Raw genomic sequence first — 19,742 nt, forward strand, 5'->3', positions numbered from 1 at the left:
TTTCCAGAAAGATTCACTGCTGACTCAGCAAAGTCTGGAAAACTCTTTAGTCACCGGTATTCCTGTGTCTATTTCGATTGTGTATCACACGAGCCCTAAAGTGCAGTCAATACTTCCAAAACCAAAAAAAAGGACTCTCAAAACATTCTTGATTCATCCATCCGATGTGGGTGTCGCTGATATAGCTGTTTGTTATCCTTTCCAAACTACTAAAGACGGAGAAAACTTATCACCTAATCTGGATTCACCACGACAAACTGACAGTTCATATTATGCTCCCAAATGTAAAAGTGCAACCGAGATATGTTATCTTAAAAATAACTGTTCTATATTGAAGAGCCTTGAAGTGTAACTAATCAGATGAATAAACTCGCGTTGATCTTTAACTGGGGACGGCCTGTAACACATAGGGAATTAAACTGATTTAACGGCTTTGGTGGTCAACATCACCCGGGATCCTGCCAAATAGATATAGCCCCACAATGGCAATGTTCGTATTGACCTGAGTTGAAAAAATCAACAACTCACTGGACTGCAAAGATATTGCCAGACTGACCAAACTGATCAATTAATTCAGTTTTAATAACAGTTAAATCAAAACCCTACTTTTTAAGTCCATGTCTGTTGAAATTGTTCTTTCTGAGCCTCTGAACAATCTGTAAAATCGACCAGCAATGAACTATCAGTAAAATCGACCAGCAATACCGACCAGACCTGGCATCTTTATAAAAACGGCTTATTTGTTAAAGAAAGGGTGCTTAAAACAGAAATTCGGATCGAAATGAAACCTTATTAAAACAAAAATAACGCCAAACATACAATTCAGAATCCTGACGCAGGGAATTTCTAATTTAATTGTAGATGCCACTCTGGCATCTCATTTTTCTTTTAGTGACAGTATATAAAATCGTCTATAAAATCACCAGCAGTAAGCAAGATGAGAGACTGTGGTGTAATCAGGGGACTTTATGGTTCCCTATTCCACTTGTTAGAGAATACGTTGTGAGAGCATTGTGACTACAGCCAGTCATTACATTCTCAATTCACTGACACAATCACAGGGAAGACTTTAACTTCCACAGATATTCCGTATTTTTAGGCCTCAACATATTACACATAATAAATTACTCTGATCACGGGTTAGACTGTGGGGTAGGCGGTGCGATGCTTACGAATTGGTTTCCATTGTAACCTGCAATGGAATGCTTTAAATTCTAAAAAAGTTGAGGCGATCATTTCACATCAAAGTAATCAGTAAGTAAATAGGTAAACCAGAACAACAACGGATGTAGGCGTCCTGAACTATCAAATCACTAATTTACAGTTTAAAAATATGTCTTTTTTAAGTGTTCATTACAAAACACTGTCAAGGTACAATATGCGAAATTCAGGGATAACATTCAGGCAGATGACTACAGTATAGACAAAGAATAAACTCTCCACCTCATTTAAACAAATGATTCCTCACCTATCCTCTTCAACGGTTTGAATTTAAAATTATATTGAAAATCAGTATTCATTGATTTCTAAGGCTCTAATATTCAGAGTTATCAATCGCAGTGACGCAGAATGAAACAAACATCGAAAGGACAAAGAACACTGAGGGAAATCTGTGTTTAGAGTTGGATATAAAGTTTACAACCTAAAACCATTGAACCCATATATTGTTTGCAAACATGTTCTAACACAGAAACGTACACTGAACAATAAACCCTCGGAGCAGGGGCTGTGTTAAGCCTACAGGATGTAGGATAGGAAACGAGATGGTCAACACTGCAGGAAGTACGTAATAAAGGATAAAAGGGAACTCCTGGACGACAGTTGGTCACAACAACAGGGCGCATTGTACGTCAAACCAGCGAGGGTAAATCTAGTGCTCACAGGCGTAGCAGTCAGAATTTCACGGAAGTATTGACTGATCTGTTACTGAACATCAGTTTGTTCAAATGCTTTTACAATCGAAATAAAATAAGAATCTCACCAAAACACCAAAGAAAAGTTTACATTTCAGATTGACTTTTATTTTGGCCGAATGCATCTAAGAAAAAAAAAATAATGTTTTTAACAGCCATTTGCTCCATATGCTCAACTGTGTGCTAAAACGTCTAATTAAATTTGAACCACTTTTACTGTCTCAAAACACCTGATACGTGTTGTATTCGTCATATTACTATAGAAAAATATAATTATATCCGAGAAGCGCAGGGAAGATTTATAGGGATTGGTCAGGACTGGAAAATGAACCGTGAGAAAAGATTGGTTAAGCTGTGTTTCTTCCTTGGATCTGAAGAGTTTGAGGGGAAATTTACTTGCGGTGTTCCACTCGTTAGAGTGAATTGAAGAAAGTTATTTTCTTGTCTTATATGCAGTGGTTCGGGGACAACAATATAATGTTATTTATAAACGTTTAGCAGGGAGATGATCTTTATTTTTTAAGCCAGAAAAAGCAAGTGCTCTGGAACTCTAGATTAATAACAGAGGCAGAAAGTTTCAATACGTGTAGCAACGTTACATACCTTAAATCCACACCCTCAAACGTTTATTTTCTATAGGTTTTGCTGAGAGCTCCTTCTTGTAGTTATTGAAATATAAAATATCGATATTAAGTTCTCCCAGCACCGTGTTCGAGCAGGAAGATTGTGGACTCAAGAGAATTTCTAAGGTTCTTGTGAAACTTTTGTAACTTGGGTTGTAGATGCTGTGGTTGGTTCGCTCGCCGAGCTGGTACGTTAGTTCGCAGGCATTTCATTACCCTGCCGGGTAACATCATCAGTGCAACCTCTGATGAGGCGTTGTTGTGTTTTCCCGCCTGGTATTTAAACGCTGGGGTCCGTTGGAATTGGTTACCTCATTTGTGTTTTTTTTTATTCGCAGTGGTGTATATATAGATTCTAATTCTAAATGTTTATTCATGGCCTTACTGGTGGAGAACCAAGACTCTACAAATTCATGTGCTTGTCTCAGTTTGGCCTGTCCTACGATCCTGATGTTGTCCCGATCGAACTATTGGTTCCAAAGATCCTTTACCCAATATGGACAGAACCAATGTGATATAAAAAGGTCCGATGTAAAAACTGCGACAAACATTACATTGGACAGACAGGAAGGAAACTGGCATCAAGAATAAATGAACAACAAATAGCAACAAAAAGACATGACCAGTACTCACTCCTCTCCATTCACACGGATAAGGAGAACGAACAGTTCGATTGGGACAACATCAAGACCCGAGTACAGGCCAAACAGAGACAAGCACGGCAATTTCTACAGGCTTCGTTCTCTACCAAGAAGGCCATCAATTAACACGTAGAATTAGACACAACATATACACCACTTTGAAGAAAAACCGGAAATGTGGTAACCAATTCCAACGAATCCCAGACGTTAAGTAGCAGGCGGGAAAACACAACTGCCCATCATCGGAGGCTGCACGGATGATATTACCCAGCAGGGTAAAGAAATGCCTGTGAACTGATGAACCAGCTCGGCGAACGAACCAACCACAGCGCTCTAGAATTTCAGCTAAGTGTAGGTGTTTTTTAGACGATTCTTCACTGGACAATTATTAAGAGGCAAAAATGGCAGTTGTTGGAGTGATAAACTGCTCCTTTCGGATGTGGATTATCAGGGAAAAAATAGCCCCAGGAGGCTACGTATGCAAAAAGTGTTTTGGATGCGGCTCATATCAGACCATTTGGATCGGCTGGAGAAGCTGTTGGAATCTCTGAGGCGCATACAGCAGGAACAGAGTGGGATGGTTAAGAGATTAAGAGAGGTGGTCACACAACAGATAAATGTACACAGGTGAGTGACTGTCAAGAGATGTAGGAAAGTTTACAGGAGGTTTCAGTGGGTATGCCTCTCTGAAAAAAATAGACCGTTTAGGATACTGTTGAGGGTGGGATGATCTCTCGCTGGAAAATATCAATGCCAAACAGGTCTTGGGCACGACGGCTGGATCTTCGGAGCAGCGGGGTTTGTGAAGTGTCAAATGAGCAATCGTCAAAGTAGATAGTCAGAGGCAGTGACAGAAGGCTCTGTCGTCCTGGTGATACTTCAGGGTGATGTGCGCCTCTCTTGTGCCCGCGTCAATGATGTCTCAGAGCATTTACTGCAGATTCTGAAAGATGAGAGTGTGCAGCCAGACGTCATCATGCACATTGGTACGAACGACAACGACAGAGAAAGTCATGAGGTACTGCAGAGTGAACATAGGAAACTAGGAAGGAGATTAAAAAACCGGAACTTAAGGGTAGTAATCTCTAGATTATCTCCTGTGCCACGTGGTAGTGAGAGTAAGAATAAGAAGGTGGGTCATGTCAACGAATGGCTGAGAAGATTGTGCATTTCGGATTTTTGGATCATTGGGATCAATTCTGGGCATAAAGTGCTATGTAAAAAAAAATGGAAGATTGCAAATGAACTGTAGAGTGAACATTATCCTGGCGCAGAGATTTACTAGTGCTACTCGGGTGATATTAAACAATACGGAATGGGGTTCTGGGAATCCCAAACAGCATTTAGTAAAGAGAGATGAGTATGAATGCTTTAGAACCTAAAGGGAGCTAGTTAAATAGACAAGACAGACAAAAAAAAACGCACATCAGAGCATGAGGTAGCATTGAAGTATCAAACTCATTTATTTCAATGCAAGAAGCCTGAAAGCTAAGGCCGGGGGTAGGGGGTGGGGGGTGGTGGGGAACTTGAGGCATGGATGGGACCTTGGAAAAAGGATATTATAACTGCTCCAGATACGTAGCTGACGAGGGACAGGACTGACCGTTCCGTGTTCCGGGGTATACATCCTAAAGGAAGGATAGAAAGGGAGGCAAGAGAGGAAGGGGTGTGGCGTTTTTGATTAGGGAAAACATTACTGATGTAGTAAGAGAGGATATTTTGTGGGGTTCGTTCAGTGAAGTTCTGTATGTGTAACATAAAGTCAAGAATGAGATGATCAGCTTGATGCGATTAAACTCTAGGAACCCCAATATTCAGCGGGAAAAGGAAGAGCAAGTAAATATGGAAATCTCAGACATCTGTACGAATAATAGTGTTGTAATTGTACGGTATTTTAACTTTCCAAACATAGACAGGGATCGCCATCATGTTCAGGTCTTGGGTGGAGAAGAATTTGTTCAATGTGTTCAAGAAAGTTTTCTTTATTAATATGCAGAAATAAATGATGGAGAAGGAACAAAAACTGACCGCCTCTTGGAAAGTGAAGCAGGGCAAGTGAATGAAGCGTTAGTGGGTGGCACTTTGGGATCAGTGATCATAATTCGACTTGTTTTGAAATAATTATGGAACAAGGTCGGCCTTATATAAAATTTAATGCTCTATATTTGACCAAGGCCAATTTTAACAGTTTTACACAGGAACTTTCAAACATTGACTGATGTAGACTGTCCCATTATAAAGGGACATCAGATAGGTGGGAGAGTTTGAAAACTGAGTTAAGAAGCTTTAAGAGACGATATTTTCATGTTAGAGTGAAGGACAAGACAAGTAGGAATTCAGAATACTGGATGACTAGAGTTGTTTAGACTATGGTCAAGAAAAAGAAGGAATCATATATCAGGTATAGACAGCAAGACTCGATAAATCCCTTGAGGTATGTAAGCAGGGTACAGAGATAATTAAAGGCAAAAAAAAAACAAAAACCTGCAGATGCTGGAATCCAAGGTACACAAACAAGAGGCTGGAACAAAACAGCAGACCAAGCAGCACCTGGAGGAAAAAAGCAGTCAACATTTTTGGTCTTACCTTTCCTCAGGACCAGATATGGGGGTAAGAAGAGATAAAGATAAGACTGGGTGGGGGCGGTGAAGAGGCAGAATGTGGTGATAGCTGGACACTTGCGATCGGTCCTACCTAGTTGGTCGAATGCCGCATTTTCACGACTCCCCCTGACCTCGAACTCTCTGAGGACGGATGATGTGTCCTCTGTAAAGGACTCACGTTCTTGCCCCTCTGCCACCACCTGAATGAGTTTCCTGCCCGCAATCACGTGGAACACGTTTTCTGCTGCTTCCATCTCCATGCCTTCTTGTTTAATAAAGAATCCCAAACACTGGGGACCCCTTCACCAGTCTCCAAACTTCCTTCTCTTGGACACACCCTACCGACCTGTTATCTGCCCTAGATCTCTTCATTGTTAACTGCCGACGCGAAATTGACCGCCTTGATTTCTCCACCCTCCCGACGCACTCCAACTCTTCCCGTCTGAAAGTGCAACGCTCCACTCTCTCTGCGCCAATTCCCGTTTCACTATTAAACCCAACAACAAAGTGGGGCGGTGGTCATCTGCAGGACGCACTTCTATATCGCAGAGATCAAATGCTAACTCTCTGACACCATGTCCTAACTCTCTGTTGACCATGACAACACCATGGCCAATCAAACGACCGTTTCCCACTTTATTCATGAACTCATCCCTTCCAGTGACCTCCCCTCCACCGTCTCCAGCCCGCACTGCCCGGTTCGACCAGCTCCCCAAGACCCACAATCCGAACTATCCTGGCTGACCCATTGTCTCCGCATGTTCCTGCCCCACGAACTCATCTTTTACTTTACGCCTTCTGTCATCCTGACAGCCCTCCAACATTTCCCGCTCCACAGATCTTAACCAAACCCGCCTAACATAATAAATATAAGGTCCCCCATATCCCCATTTTCCACCCCATCAGCCTCTGCATCCAATGTATTATCCTCAAATACTTCCGCCAACTCCAATTCGACCCCACCTCCTACCCAAAATATCTTCGACTCCCCATCCCTGTCTGTCTTCTGCAAAGACCATTCCCATTACTATTCCTGATTTCAAGCCACTCTCCCCATCAAGCACTTCAACCCACCCGGCAACTTCCCCTGTAATCATAAAAGATGCAACATCTGACCACACATCATCTCCCTCACCGCCAACCTTGGCCCAAAACAGAGCTTTCAAGTGAGACTGGGCTTCACCTGCATCTTCTCCAACCTAGTCTATAGCGTCTGCTTCTCCGTGTGGTCTTCTCCATGTCAGTGAGAACAAACGTAGATTACGTGACAGTTTCGTTGAGCATCTCCACCCATTTCAACATCACGCCCCACTCCACCTCCTACATGTCCATCCTCGGCCTCCTCCAGTGTCGCAGCCACTTGGAAAAAAGCATTTGAAAAACGACATCTTATCTTCCACCTGTGCATTCTACAGACCGGAGGAAGCAGCATTGTCTTGTCCAAATTCATTTAACCTTCCCACCCATCCCCCAGCTTACCTTCCACCCCTACCTCCTCCCTTCCATTCCACCTTCTGACCCTCCCTTCCAGCCAATTACCGGATTCATTCCTTCCATCGACCAACCAGTTCGTACCTATCACCATTGCCTACCTGTCACCACCAATCCGCATTCACAACCCCTCTCCCCTCCCCGCTTTATATGCAGTTCCCCTTATGCCCACATCCAGTCCTGAAGAAGGGTAATATCCGAAACGTTGACTGCTCCTTTCCTCCAGATGCTGCCTGACTTGCTGTGTTCTTCCAGCCTCCTGTCTGTCTACCTAAGGGCATTATTATGTTGGATTTTTTAAAATTATTATTCATGAGATGTGGGCATCGATTGCTGGACAAGCATTTATAGCCCACCCCTAATTGCCCAGAGGGAAGTTAAGAGTCAATCACTTAGCTATGTGTCTGGAGTCACATGTAGGGCAGATGAGGAAGGATGGCAGATTTCCTTCCCTAAAGGATGTCAGTGAACCAGATGGGTTTTACCTGAAAATTGAGTAATGATTACATGGACATCATTAGACTCTTGATTCCGGATTATTATTGAATTCAAATTCCAAAATCTGCCATAGAAGGATTATAATCCAAATTCCCAGAACATTACCTGGGTCTCTGGATTAATTGTCTGACGATAATACCACTAGGACATCACCTGCCGCAAAAATCAGAAGAGTGAAAACGGGATGTTAGAAAGTCCTGGCAGATAAGGTTAAGGACATTCCAAAGAGTTTCTACAAGTACATTTGAGGAAAAAAGTCCCAAGGGAGATGATAAGACTTCTTAAAGATCAAATAGCTGTCTCTGTGTGCAACCACAGTAGATGAGTAAGATACTCAACGAATATTTCACTTCAGTATGTATTGTGGAGAAAGACATGAAAGTTTGGGAACTCGGGGAGATAAATAGTGATGCCTTGAAAAGGTTCCATATGACATAAGAGGAGATGGTGAGATCTTGAAAAGCCAAAAGATCGATAAATCACCGGGGTCTGATAGAGCGTATCTTAGGACACTGTTGGATGTTAAGGAAGAAATTGTGGAGTCCCCCAGCAGAGATATTTGTGTCATCAACAGCTATGGGTGGGTGTAGGCACACTGCAGGGTGACTAATATTATCTTTTTATTTAAGAAAGGAAGCAAGGGAAAGCCTCGGGTCGACAGACAGGTAAGTATAAACGTTAATGTAGGGTAAATTGTTGGAAGGAATTCTGAGAGACAAAATTTACATGCATGTGGATAGGCGGGACTTCATTAGGGATAGTCAACATGGTTTTGTGCATAGGAAATTGTGTCTTACAAACTTGTTTGAGTTTTTTTTTGTGTGGACATGACCAGGAAGATACATGAGTACAGAACAGTAGATTTCGTCTACGCAGACTTTAGCAAGGCCTTTGTAAAGGTGCTTCATGATAGACTGTCTAATGAAGTTAGATCACATGGGATCCAGGGAAATATGGCTAACTGGGTACAAAATTGGCTTGACGGCAGGAGACAGATTGTGGTAGTGTGATTTTTTTCCTTTTCTGCATGAAGACCTGCGATCGTTGGTGTTGACATTTGTTTGTCAGTTCGATTTGGATGAAGATTTGGGAAGTAAAGTTTGTAAGGTTTCGGTTGACACCAAAAGTATTGGTATAGTAGATATTGAACAATGTTATCATAGAGACCAATGAGACCTTGATCATTTGTCCAAATGGGCTGAGGAGTGCCAAATGTAGTTTAATTTTGATAAATGCGAGGTGCTGCATTTTGGTAAAACAAACAAGGGCAGGACTGTTACAGTTAATAGTTGGGCCTTGGATCGTTTACTGACTCCTATGGGCTTAAGTACATAATTCCTTCCAACTGGCGTCGCATGAGATAAGTTGATGAAGAAGACGTTTGGCACATCTGGCTTCATCGGTCAGCATACTGAGTTTAGGTATGGACACATCATGATGCGGCTTAGAAGATGTTGGTGAGGCCACTTTTGAGTACTGTATACATTTCTGGACACCCTGCTATGTGAATGATACTATTCAATTGGATATAATGCAGATACGATTGACAAAAATGTTACTGGGGCTGGAGGAGTTGAGTTATAAGGAGAGAATGGATAGGCTGGGACATTTTCCTCGGAGTTTATGAGATTCAGGGGTGACTTGAGGTGCTTTATAAATCCTAAAAAGGCATAGATATGGTGAATAGCAATGGTCTTTGCCCCCAGATTAGGGGAGTTCAAAGTGGATGGCACAATTTTAAGGTAAGTGGGGAAAGATATGAAAGGGCCTAAGGGCCATATTGTTTCACAACAAATGTGTATCAGATACGGAATAAACTACCAGAGGAAGTGATAGATGCAGTTACAATACTTTAAGAAAAAAATTCGTACAGTTACTTAAAAAACAAAAGTTTAGAGGGACAAAAACAGACTTTGCTGGAAAATTGCAGTCGGTCTAGCAACATGTGTGAAGCAAAAAAACTCAGACTTAACATTTCTGGTCCGGAGGAAGGGTCACCGGACCCGAAACGTTAACTCTCATATTGTTCTTCACAGATACTGCTTGACCTGCTCAGCTTTTCCATCAACTTCTGGTTTTGTTCATGATTTACAGCATCCTCAGTTCTTTCGGTTTTTATTAAGGTTTAGATAGGTATGAGACAAAATTAGCCAAGTGGGACTAGTTTTCTTTGGGGTCCGCATGGACGAGTTGAATCGAAGGGTATGATTTCCTGCTGTATGCCTTTCTGCCTCTGTGACAGTTGGCCCCACCACATCTCTCATTCCGTGACAGATGCGTTATCCCTATGGTTCAACTAGGTTACAAGCGTTTTGCTTCAACTGACCATGTCTGTGTTCATAATTTTTTTCTCTTAATTAATTCATGGGGTAGAGGTTTCGCTTTACGGCAGCATTTATTGTCCATCCCTAATTGCCCAGAGGTCAGTTGAGTATCAGACACATTGCTATGATCTGGAGTCACTTCTAGGCCAGATCAGGTGAAGATGGCAGTTTTCTTCCCAAAGGACATTAATGAACCAGATGGGTTTATCCGACTATCAGCAACTGTTTCATGGTTATCACCAGACTCTTAATTCCAGATATTTCTTGAATTGAAATTCCACCATCTGCCATGGCAGGATTTGAACATAGAATATGATCTTGGTCTATGCATTAACAGTCCAGTGATAACACTAATAGACCATTGCCTCCCCTAAATGTTTCACTATGTAGTTTATTGTTACAAAACCAGTCTAGATCTCTTTAAAAAATTGCAACTTGCCTGTTACTGTTCATATTATACACATCTATATCCGATTCAAAACATCCGAGAACATGTAATGTTAGACATATATTAACCATGTCTCCAATATGAGTGAATTTGATGCTGCTGATCTAAACCATGTATCATGCATAACTTCGCTCATTGATAACTTACTTTGTTTTCCACCAGGCCATTTGTAAACTCGTACTCAATCGAAATCAGACTAAATAATTTAGAGAGTCGTTCTGCATATGTAGTTTAGCAGCAAATAAAGTAAGATACATGCAGTTCTATACGACACAGAATTTGCATTGCCTACTCTTCAATTTAATGAATAATGGTTCCACACATGTCAGATCCAAATCTATTGAAATAACTCGGTGATGTTAAAGCTAAAATATTGCCCAATAAGCAAAAGTTTGAAACGAATTTTATATCTAAACGCACAAAACAATTTGGACCATGACAGAGATGGAAAGGTTTCATTTTAGGTTGGTGATTGGACCTCATCTCAGTATCTGCAGTAAACAGTTCCACTTGATACAGACTCAAAGACATTGTGTGGTGAGAGGAGACGGCGGAGGTTGCCGTTCGTCGACAACTATTACATCATCCTTAATTTCATACGAAAGGCATAGAACCGTGAAATATCTTATTTCATTTGAATGCAAGCAAGATGAAGTTTGAAACTTAATTATCCCTCTGGAGACTCCCACCAGGAATAAATGAAGGAGAACTGGAATGTTGAGCAGAGCTGAGGTACACACTTGCGGGAAATAATTTCATTTCTAAAAGGTGATGCACGGGCAAGCCACTGAACCCTTCTATGCCATTTGCTATCCTATTCTCGCGGTTATCGGTGTTCCTGGTAAGGAATAGTTAAAAAATAAGTTGTTTATTCTTGTGAAGCAATTTGTCTCCTCTTTCAGGACAAAAATGAATTTTTGCTACAATATTCAATGTTGTCTGAATAAGGACATAAACTAATCCCCAATATATGTCTGTGCATTTTGAGATATTGTATTTTGTGGTGCTCAACGAGAGTACATCTTTTGACCTTGGTCCATTGAATATCAAAGGGTACAATTCAATTTATTATTCGTTATTCATGGACGTACCGTTTAACCAATGACTGAAATATGGATCTTCTTGTGGGAACTTGTGACATTAATGTGTCATCTTGGTGGAAGTTAATTTTTACCCCATGACAGCAAAGTGCAAACTTATGTTTGTTTTTAAAATAATACCATGTCATACCAACCAGTGATATGCATTTGGCACTGTTGTCTTATTGCAGTACGGAAAATGAATTTTGACAACTTAATCACTATACTAACTGAATTGTAATATCAACATATTTCCATTTAATTTAGGAATTTGTCTTGCGTTCTCAGAATGAATGAGGTATTAGGAGCAGTATAGTGAGGTCTAATTGTTTTTTCCTCATTTTTATTGTAATATTTGGAATTAAGTATAGAAACTTTTGAAAGTTGATACTACAGGTGCAAGATGTTTCGTCTATTGTGTTTGTTGCTTGCAAGTCGGGATTTGTGCAGTTTAAATAACCATGGTTTTGATTACTATGGAATGGGACTTTCCCTGGTAAGGTTAACATTTGTTGCCACTCCCTGGTTATTAGTTTGGAAGGTAGACTTACAGTAGCTGTATTTCATGTGGTGTGATGAATTGAAGGAGTTCAAATACATCTATTATTTTTACTCAGAGATGAAAATTCCTTACTCAAGACGAAAGGTATCTCTGTTGAAGGAGTTTTGTTATAAGGAACGTCTTGAGCAAGGAAGAAAAGAGGGATTAATTGAGTAAGTAAACATCAGAGATTTAGACTTTCACAGTTAAATGCACAAATGACACTGATAGAGAGTTGGAAATCAGAAATGCAGAAGAAACGACAGTTCGAGGGGCTCTGAGAAATGTGGTGGCTCTGGAACTTTAGTAGGACCTCAGTAGAGAGAGGATGAAGGCATTTCAAATGTCGAAGTTCGATTATGTCAAATTCTTGAAATTACCAGTCTGGGAGTCAATTTATGTCAATAAACACAGAGCAGCTGGATTGACAGGGATTCTCATGAATAAAAACAAATGAGTTGAAAATCCTTTGAAGAAATATTGGTACAGTTTTCTGAGAGCATATTTTGTGGTGGGATCAATGTTAATGAATTTGAATGTGGCAGACAAATACAAACTGTTTCAGGATATGTGGAATCTGCAGATAATAAAGGATAAACCGGGCAGTTGCAATGAGCAATTGGAGAGATGAGCCCAGTCAGTTATAGAATCATAGAGCTGTACAGCATGGAAACAGACCCTTTTGCCCAACTCGCCCATGCCGACCAGATTTCGAACATTGGTCTCTTCCCATTTGCCAGTCGTTGGCCCATATCCCGATAAACTCTTTCTATTCACGTACACATCCAGATGCCTTTTAAGTGTCGTAATTGTACCAGCATCCATCACTTCCTCTGGCAGTTCATTCCAAACACGCACCCACCCTCTGTGTGAAAAATTGGCAACTTAGGTCCCATTAAATCTTTCCCCTCTCACTTTAAACCTATGACCTCTAATAATGGGCTCCTTTGGGTAGTAAACATAACCTTTGCTATTCATTCTATGTATGCCCATCATGATTTGATAAACTTCTGTAAGTTCACCCCTCAGCCTCCGATGCTCCAGGGAAAATCATTCCCAGCTATTCAGCCTATCGCTTTGGCTAAAACCCTCTAATCTCGGCAACCCAATCATAAATCATTTATAGAAACATCTCTTCTTATTTTCTACAGCAAACCTGGCAGTGATCATAATTCTATCGCGAGGACGATGTGGTCTTTCTCACTGCGTCACCTTCTACCTGCTGGCATTAGCTGTGACCGATTTCCTTGTTATCATTTCTGGTTGTATTCTCAACAGAATCGGCGGAATCTACTTTTCGAACAGTGTTATGTTTACTACCCAAGGATGCACCCTTAGCACTGTGGTCATTTATACAACTCGCGATGGCTCAGTTTGGCTTACTGTGGCCTTTACCATTGACCGCTTTGTGTCCATCTGTTGTCACAGCCTAAAGATTAGGTATTGCACCCAAAAAACTGCTTCATGGATCATAGGAATGCTCTGTGTCCTGAGCTGCGCCAAGAACGTCCCATACTATTTTGTCTTTCAGCCATTATACGTGGTGGATGGAGTGTCCTGGTTCTGCGATATCAAGCTTATCTGTTACACATCACCTGCCTGGCTGGCCTATGACTGGCTGGACCATATCTTAACTCCTTGTCTTCCGTTCCTTGTCATTCTGCTGCTTAATATCTTGACAGTGAGACACATCTTGGCGACGAGCAGAATTCGTCAGAAGCTCTGCATCACCAAGAATCATGGAGACTTAGAGATGTCCAACCGCAAAAAGTCCATTGTCCTGCTCTTCGCCATCTCTCTTAGCTTCCTACTCTTGTGGGCAGCCTATATTGTGCATTACCTCTATGGACAGCTTACAGGTGAGGGATATACAACGCCCAATGATCCATGGTACAGCTTTCAAGAGATAACCAACATGTTCCAGTTAGTCAACTCCTTGAACAATGTCTTCATCTTTGCTGTGGCTCAGAAGAGATTCCGGGAGGAGGCGAAGAAACTAATAATGTATCCCTTCACTTGGCTCATTGGATGTTTTAAACATTGCAAAATAGACTGATTTGTCTTTTTCTATTGTTTCACATCCATCACTGTGGCCTGGTGTGTCACACTCTTTCTCTATTTCTTTCTTTCTCTCTTATCTCCTTTCTTCCTTCCTTTCTTTATTTCTTTATTTCTCCCTTCCTTCCTTCATTTCTTTTTCTTTCTTCCTTTTTTTCTTTCTTTCTCTCTTTCTTTCTCTCTTTCTTTCTTTATCTCTTTCTCTCTTTCATCCTCTCTTTCTTTATTTCTCTATTTTGTCCTCTCCTTCTTTCTCACTCAAATTCACACTGTCTCTTTCACAAACACTCCTTCTGTCAAATTCACGTCAGGAACATAAACTTTTCTCACCCTGTCTCACTCTCTCACTCATACACACAGCCTCGCTCATATATTTCCTCACACAGTAACTCGTGTTCACTCACATTCATAGTTCAACTCATTCAGAAAAACTCAATATTGGCACACACAAACTTCCTCTCTTATGCAATCACACAGAGTAGATAAAAGACGGGTAACAGTGGGCCCATTAGCTTAACTTAAATCGTGGCCAAAATGTTTGAATCTGTCAATTTGGAAGAAATAGAGATAAATCTGCGTAGAAATTGTCCAAACGGGCAGACACAGATTGGATTCATGAAGGGCAGGTCATATTTAACTCATGCAGTGGAAATTTTGGAGAATATTACTGGTGCGGTGGGACAACAGGGAACCGGGGGATCTGGTGAATCTGAATTTCCAGAAGACTTTCAACAAAGTGATGCATGAAAGACTGATGCATAACATAATGCTGCACAGCGTTACAGGTGTTGTATTAGCATGGAGAGACGATAGGTTAGCTAACAGAAAGCAAAGAGTTTGCATAAAAGAGGGTCTTTTTCTTTCTTATTTGGTATTCACTGTCTAGTGGTGTGCATCAGGAATCAGTGTTGGGACAGCTATGCTTTACAATTTACATTGTTGATTTGGAGTTGGGGAACAAGTGTCATGTGTCAAATTTCACAGAGGACATTAAAACAACTGATACAGTAAAGTGCGCAGAGTACACTGAAAGTTTGCAGAGGGATATACATGGACTAAGTTTTTGAGCAAAAATCTAGCTGATGGAACATAATGTTGTTAAATGTGACGTCATCCATTTTGGTGGGATAACGACAGAATGGTGAATGGTTGCAGCATGTTGCTGTGCACAGGGAGCTGGTTGTTCTGTTGAACTAACACAAAAAGTTGGTTTGCAGGTACAGAAGGTAATTCAGAACGGAAATGGAACATTTTCCTTCATTGCTAGAGGGATGGATTTAAAAAGCAGAAAGTTGATGCTGCAGCTGTATAAGATTGTAGTGAATGCCACAGGTGGAGCACTGATAATCGTTTAAGGATTCTTACCTGAGAAGAAATGCGCTGGCACTAGAGCGGAGCAGAGGCAATTCACTCTATTGATTCTGGATTTAAGAGGATTGGCTTATGAGGACACGATCAGTGGACTAGAACGATACGAATTGCAAAATATTAAAATAAAGAGAGGGTATCTTATATAAACAGATAAACTGAGGAGGGAATAGATAAGATAGAAACAGGAAGGTTGTTACTATTGGTTAGGGGGCGGGGGTGGTGGTGAAACTAGAACTAAGGGGTATAGCCTCAAAATAAGTGGGAACAGATTTAGGACTGAGCTGAGTAGAAAAGTCTTCACCCAAAGCGCCATGAATCATTGGAATTCCTTACCTAATGAAGCAATCGAAGTTACTTCACTTTTTGAGACAAACATGGATAGATTTTTGAAGAGTAAACGAATTAAGGTTTATGGTCAGCATTAGGTTAAGTGGGGCTGAATCCATTAAAACGTCAGCCATGATTTCATTGAATGATGGGCGAGGGCCAATGGGACAGATCTCTTACTCCTGCTTCTATTCTCATGTTCTTGTGCTCATATGTTCTTTGTTGATGCAGAGACATGGTCTTAGGGCCCTTCATTTGATGTATGTGAGGCATGTCCAAACAATATTTGTCATCGGACAGTTTGTATGTTTGTTTTCTCTTTTTTCGCTAATCTGTCCTCACCCTTCTAACGGTTCATTTATTGAAACCCAGAAACTTTGAGCAGACAGGAAACTCAAAGCTAAAATCTCATCTAAATCTTATGACATTACAATTCAAAAACAGTCCGCTCTGATTAGAGAGGAGAAGTGTTTGCTTGCGGAAGAAGATTAAATGATCAGGGACCACCAGCTGCAGCCTCCGAAGAACATTGAGTAGCCAATGTAGAACTAAATCAGGGCTTCAGACAAAGCCAAGACTGTGCCTCCTCAATACAGCAGGGACAAGAAAAAGAAATCTGTATTCCAATGCGAAGAATTTTCACTCGTGATAACTTCCTGTGAAGCTGAATTTTCGAGTTATAGAGCCACCACCCACTGTGGGGAAAAAAAAAGAATGTCCTTCCGTCCGGTTTTAAATAATTCCCTTCTCGGCTGAAACATTTGCCCTCTAGTTTTGAGCTCCGCCTCAGTGTAGAAGAGACCTTGGTTACTCACCTTATCACCTTATTCACACTTAGTGATTTTATAAACTTTTATAAGATCGTCCCTCACCCTGCCACGCTCATGGAAAAAAAAAATAAAGAAAATAGTCGCAGCCTCTCAAAACTCTCCTTGGAACTCAAATCTTCCAGTTCATCTGTAGTATCATAGTGTGTCTGCCTATAAAGATATAAATGGAATATTAAACTGTGAGCACACTCAAGGGCAACTTAGTTCCTATTTCTTGAGATTTATCTTTAGTGGCCAGGAAAATGCGCTAGAGCTGTTGAACCCATTTTACAACGAAAACAGTGAATTCGACGCACTCAAAGATTCATCAAAGTTGGGAACAAATGTCCAGATAAAGTTTTTTCAGAGAAGTAAACTCAAACCAAAAACAGAAATTGCTGGAAAAACTCAACAGCTCTGACAGGATCTATAGAATGAAATCAGAGTTAACTTTCCAGATCCAATGACCCTTATTCAGAACTGATTGTAGTGAGGAAAATGTTGGTGTATATACTAGAGAGTGGGTGGGTAGAGAAGAAATAGTCAACTATAGGTGGAAATGGAACCCATGTACAGAGAAAAAAAAAATAAAACAATTAGGCAAACAACGGAATGTGAAAAGTAAAGGTTAGAAGTATAGCAAACTACTAATGGGGACGTTATTGGTTAATAAAGAGTTGTTTGTGATTGCAGTCAATGTGATCGCAGTGCCCAGGATTTCAGTAAGGTGTTGGGGTAGGAAGTCGGAAGAAGGTGTTCAGGCCAAAAAGTTATTGAACTCGACATTGAATCCAGAAGCTTGCAGTGTTCACAAGCGGAAAATAAAGTGTTCGTCTACTTTGTGATGAAAACGTCACCCTGTTCCTTGGAGCATGATCGCAAGCTCGAGACAGAGACATTGATCAAGGAACACGTTGATGTGCTTAAATGACAGGCAACCGAAAGTTCATCGTTATTTTGTGAACAGAATGTAGGTATTCTGCAAAACTGTCGGCCATCTACTCTTCGTCTACCAAAAGTAAAGCACAAAACATTGTGGCACTGGGCCCTCCCTGGAATTTTGTTGGCACCAGCACATATAGTAACTGCTCAGGTCGAAACTCACTGGTTTCGGAGGTCCTGCTCAAAGATCACCGGTTTCAGGGATAGTTTTCCCTGCCTCCTACTGAGTCAGAACCAAATCCGATAGTGCAAGTAGGAAAGTCAATCAGTACTTATTAAACACGCATGATTTCTGGTGCAATTCTCAAGCTCTCACCCCACCCCCCAACATTGGGAAGGGAATTATCAGGGAAATTGAAAACCTTGCTAAATTTTGGGAATTTGTTTGGAGTTATACACTGGATAAGAGAACATGACGTCGGTGAAAAGATCTCGGTGCCACCATCTTCCTGTGGCTGTGGAATATGAGACAGTCTGACCTCCAGCCACTCACTGACAAAGTATTTGGAAAATTGTTGAATTCTGATCCTCAAGCACAGAAAGTGTTGAATGGAAAGAACAGAGGCTTGTTCGAGGAATCAAGTTGCTGGTTGCATGGAATTGGCTTCGGATGTAAATACACGAGATTCTGCCCATCCATCACGAGCTTGGAACCAACACCATTTCTTTGCCTGTGCTGGAGAAATTGAGTGAATTGGAAGCGGCTGCCTGTCACTCAGATAAAAGTTTATGCCCACTCTGTTTCCTGCTTGTGAACAAATTCTCGCTGATTGTGCCAACGCCTTATAACCAGTCAGGTATTGCCCACTAACATCTTAAGTGACAGTCTGTCAAAAGTTTTCTGAAATTTCAAATACAGTGAATGCACTTGATCTCTCTTATTTATTCTATTCGTTATATCCTCAAAAAAAGAAAAGGTTCGTTAGGTTTGTGGAGAATGGTTTGTTTTCATAACCCATGCTGGTTTCGTCAAATTTCAATAATGCTTTAAAAATGTTCTGTTATCCCAAGACACGCAGAGATACATGCATGTTGCAAAAGTTCGAGGCAACACGGCACAGTTTTATTTTTAAGTATTCTGTCGTTATATGAAATGCGCACCCTGATAGTGTGTTGGAAGCGTTTACATTCTGTTTTGTCAAAGGTTAGTTCGATGTGTCCCATGAACTAAAATAGATCAGGGCCTGCCGCCTAGAAGATACGGGTTTGCAATGCGCTGAATCACATAGTTTCAAATCAGCAATGCATCTAGAGCCCAATTGGCAACATTCCGAGCTGCCCCAATCTGTTGTTCGAAGTAATGACAGTCTGGGAAGCTTATTGGCTCCTAAGAGTAGGAGTGCAATATTCAGTCTACTACATCCATGGATTTGCATCAGCAACTACAGAGGTTACAGAGACTGCACTGAATTTGTGAAGGAATGCCAATCCCAACATTGCCAACAGTTATGACGGCATCACAATGATACAATATTACAACAGCCGTTACTTTTGGGAGCAATGGACATAGATATACATGTTTGTGTGCAAGTGTATGTCTGCATGTATCACGGACTGGGAATTTGAGCGTGTGCATTGTGTGCGTGTTTGAGCACCGGTATATGCGTGCATGTCTGCCTATGTCTGTGTTTGCACCATGTCTGTGACTGTGTTTGCACCATTCGTGCGAGCACGCACGCTCGTGCATGTGTGTCTGTGTGTTTCTGTGTGTGTAGGCCTTCAGGATCTCACAGCTGCTGCACCATTTCGTTTGGTCATGATGGATCATCAGTTTCAGCACCAATTTCCCAACAGATCTTATTACTCCATCATTTATTACAGCCCAAACTTCACTTAATCTCATTGGTATTGAAAAAGTATCCATATACTTTTGGGCTACAGAATTCCATATATTCGCCACACTTTGGTTGAGGAAATGTCTTGTTCATTCAATCCCATCTGTCCAACAAATTTATTGGAATAATCTGAGTCTGGTTCTATACTCAGGTATGTCTGCATTAAACAGAACGTGAAATGCCCCCATGTTATGATTATTTTGTCCTAAAAAAATTCAATATGGCGTAAGTAATTACTG

At 41.0% G+C, this 19,742-nt stretch overlaps 1 protein-coding gene across 1 annotated transcript; it reads left to right on the forward strand.

The window, feature by feature from the left end:
• The first annotated feature begins 11,312 nt into the window (after window positions 1-11,312).
• On the forward strand, window positions 11,313-14,217 carry LOC125487470 (probable G-protein coupled receptor 139). The gene is made up of 2 exons (XM_048619063.1): window positions 11,313-11,382; window positions 13,313-14,217. The coding sequence occupies exons 1-2, from the start codon at window positions 11,313-11,315 to the stop codon at window positions 14,215-14,217; spliced, it is 975 nt and encodes a 324-aa protein (XP_048475020.1).
• Window positions 14,218-19,742: the final 5,525 nt, after the last annotated feature.

Source organism: Rhincodon typus, chromosome 42 (genome assembly GCF_021869965.1).
Source record: "Rhincodon typus isolate 14 chromosome 42, sRhiTyp1.1, whole genome shotgun sequence".
Classification (NCBI taxonomy): domain Eukaryota; kingdom Metazoa; phylum Chordata; class Chondrichthyes; order Orectolobiformes; family Rhincodontidae; genus Rhincodon; species Rhincodon typus.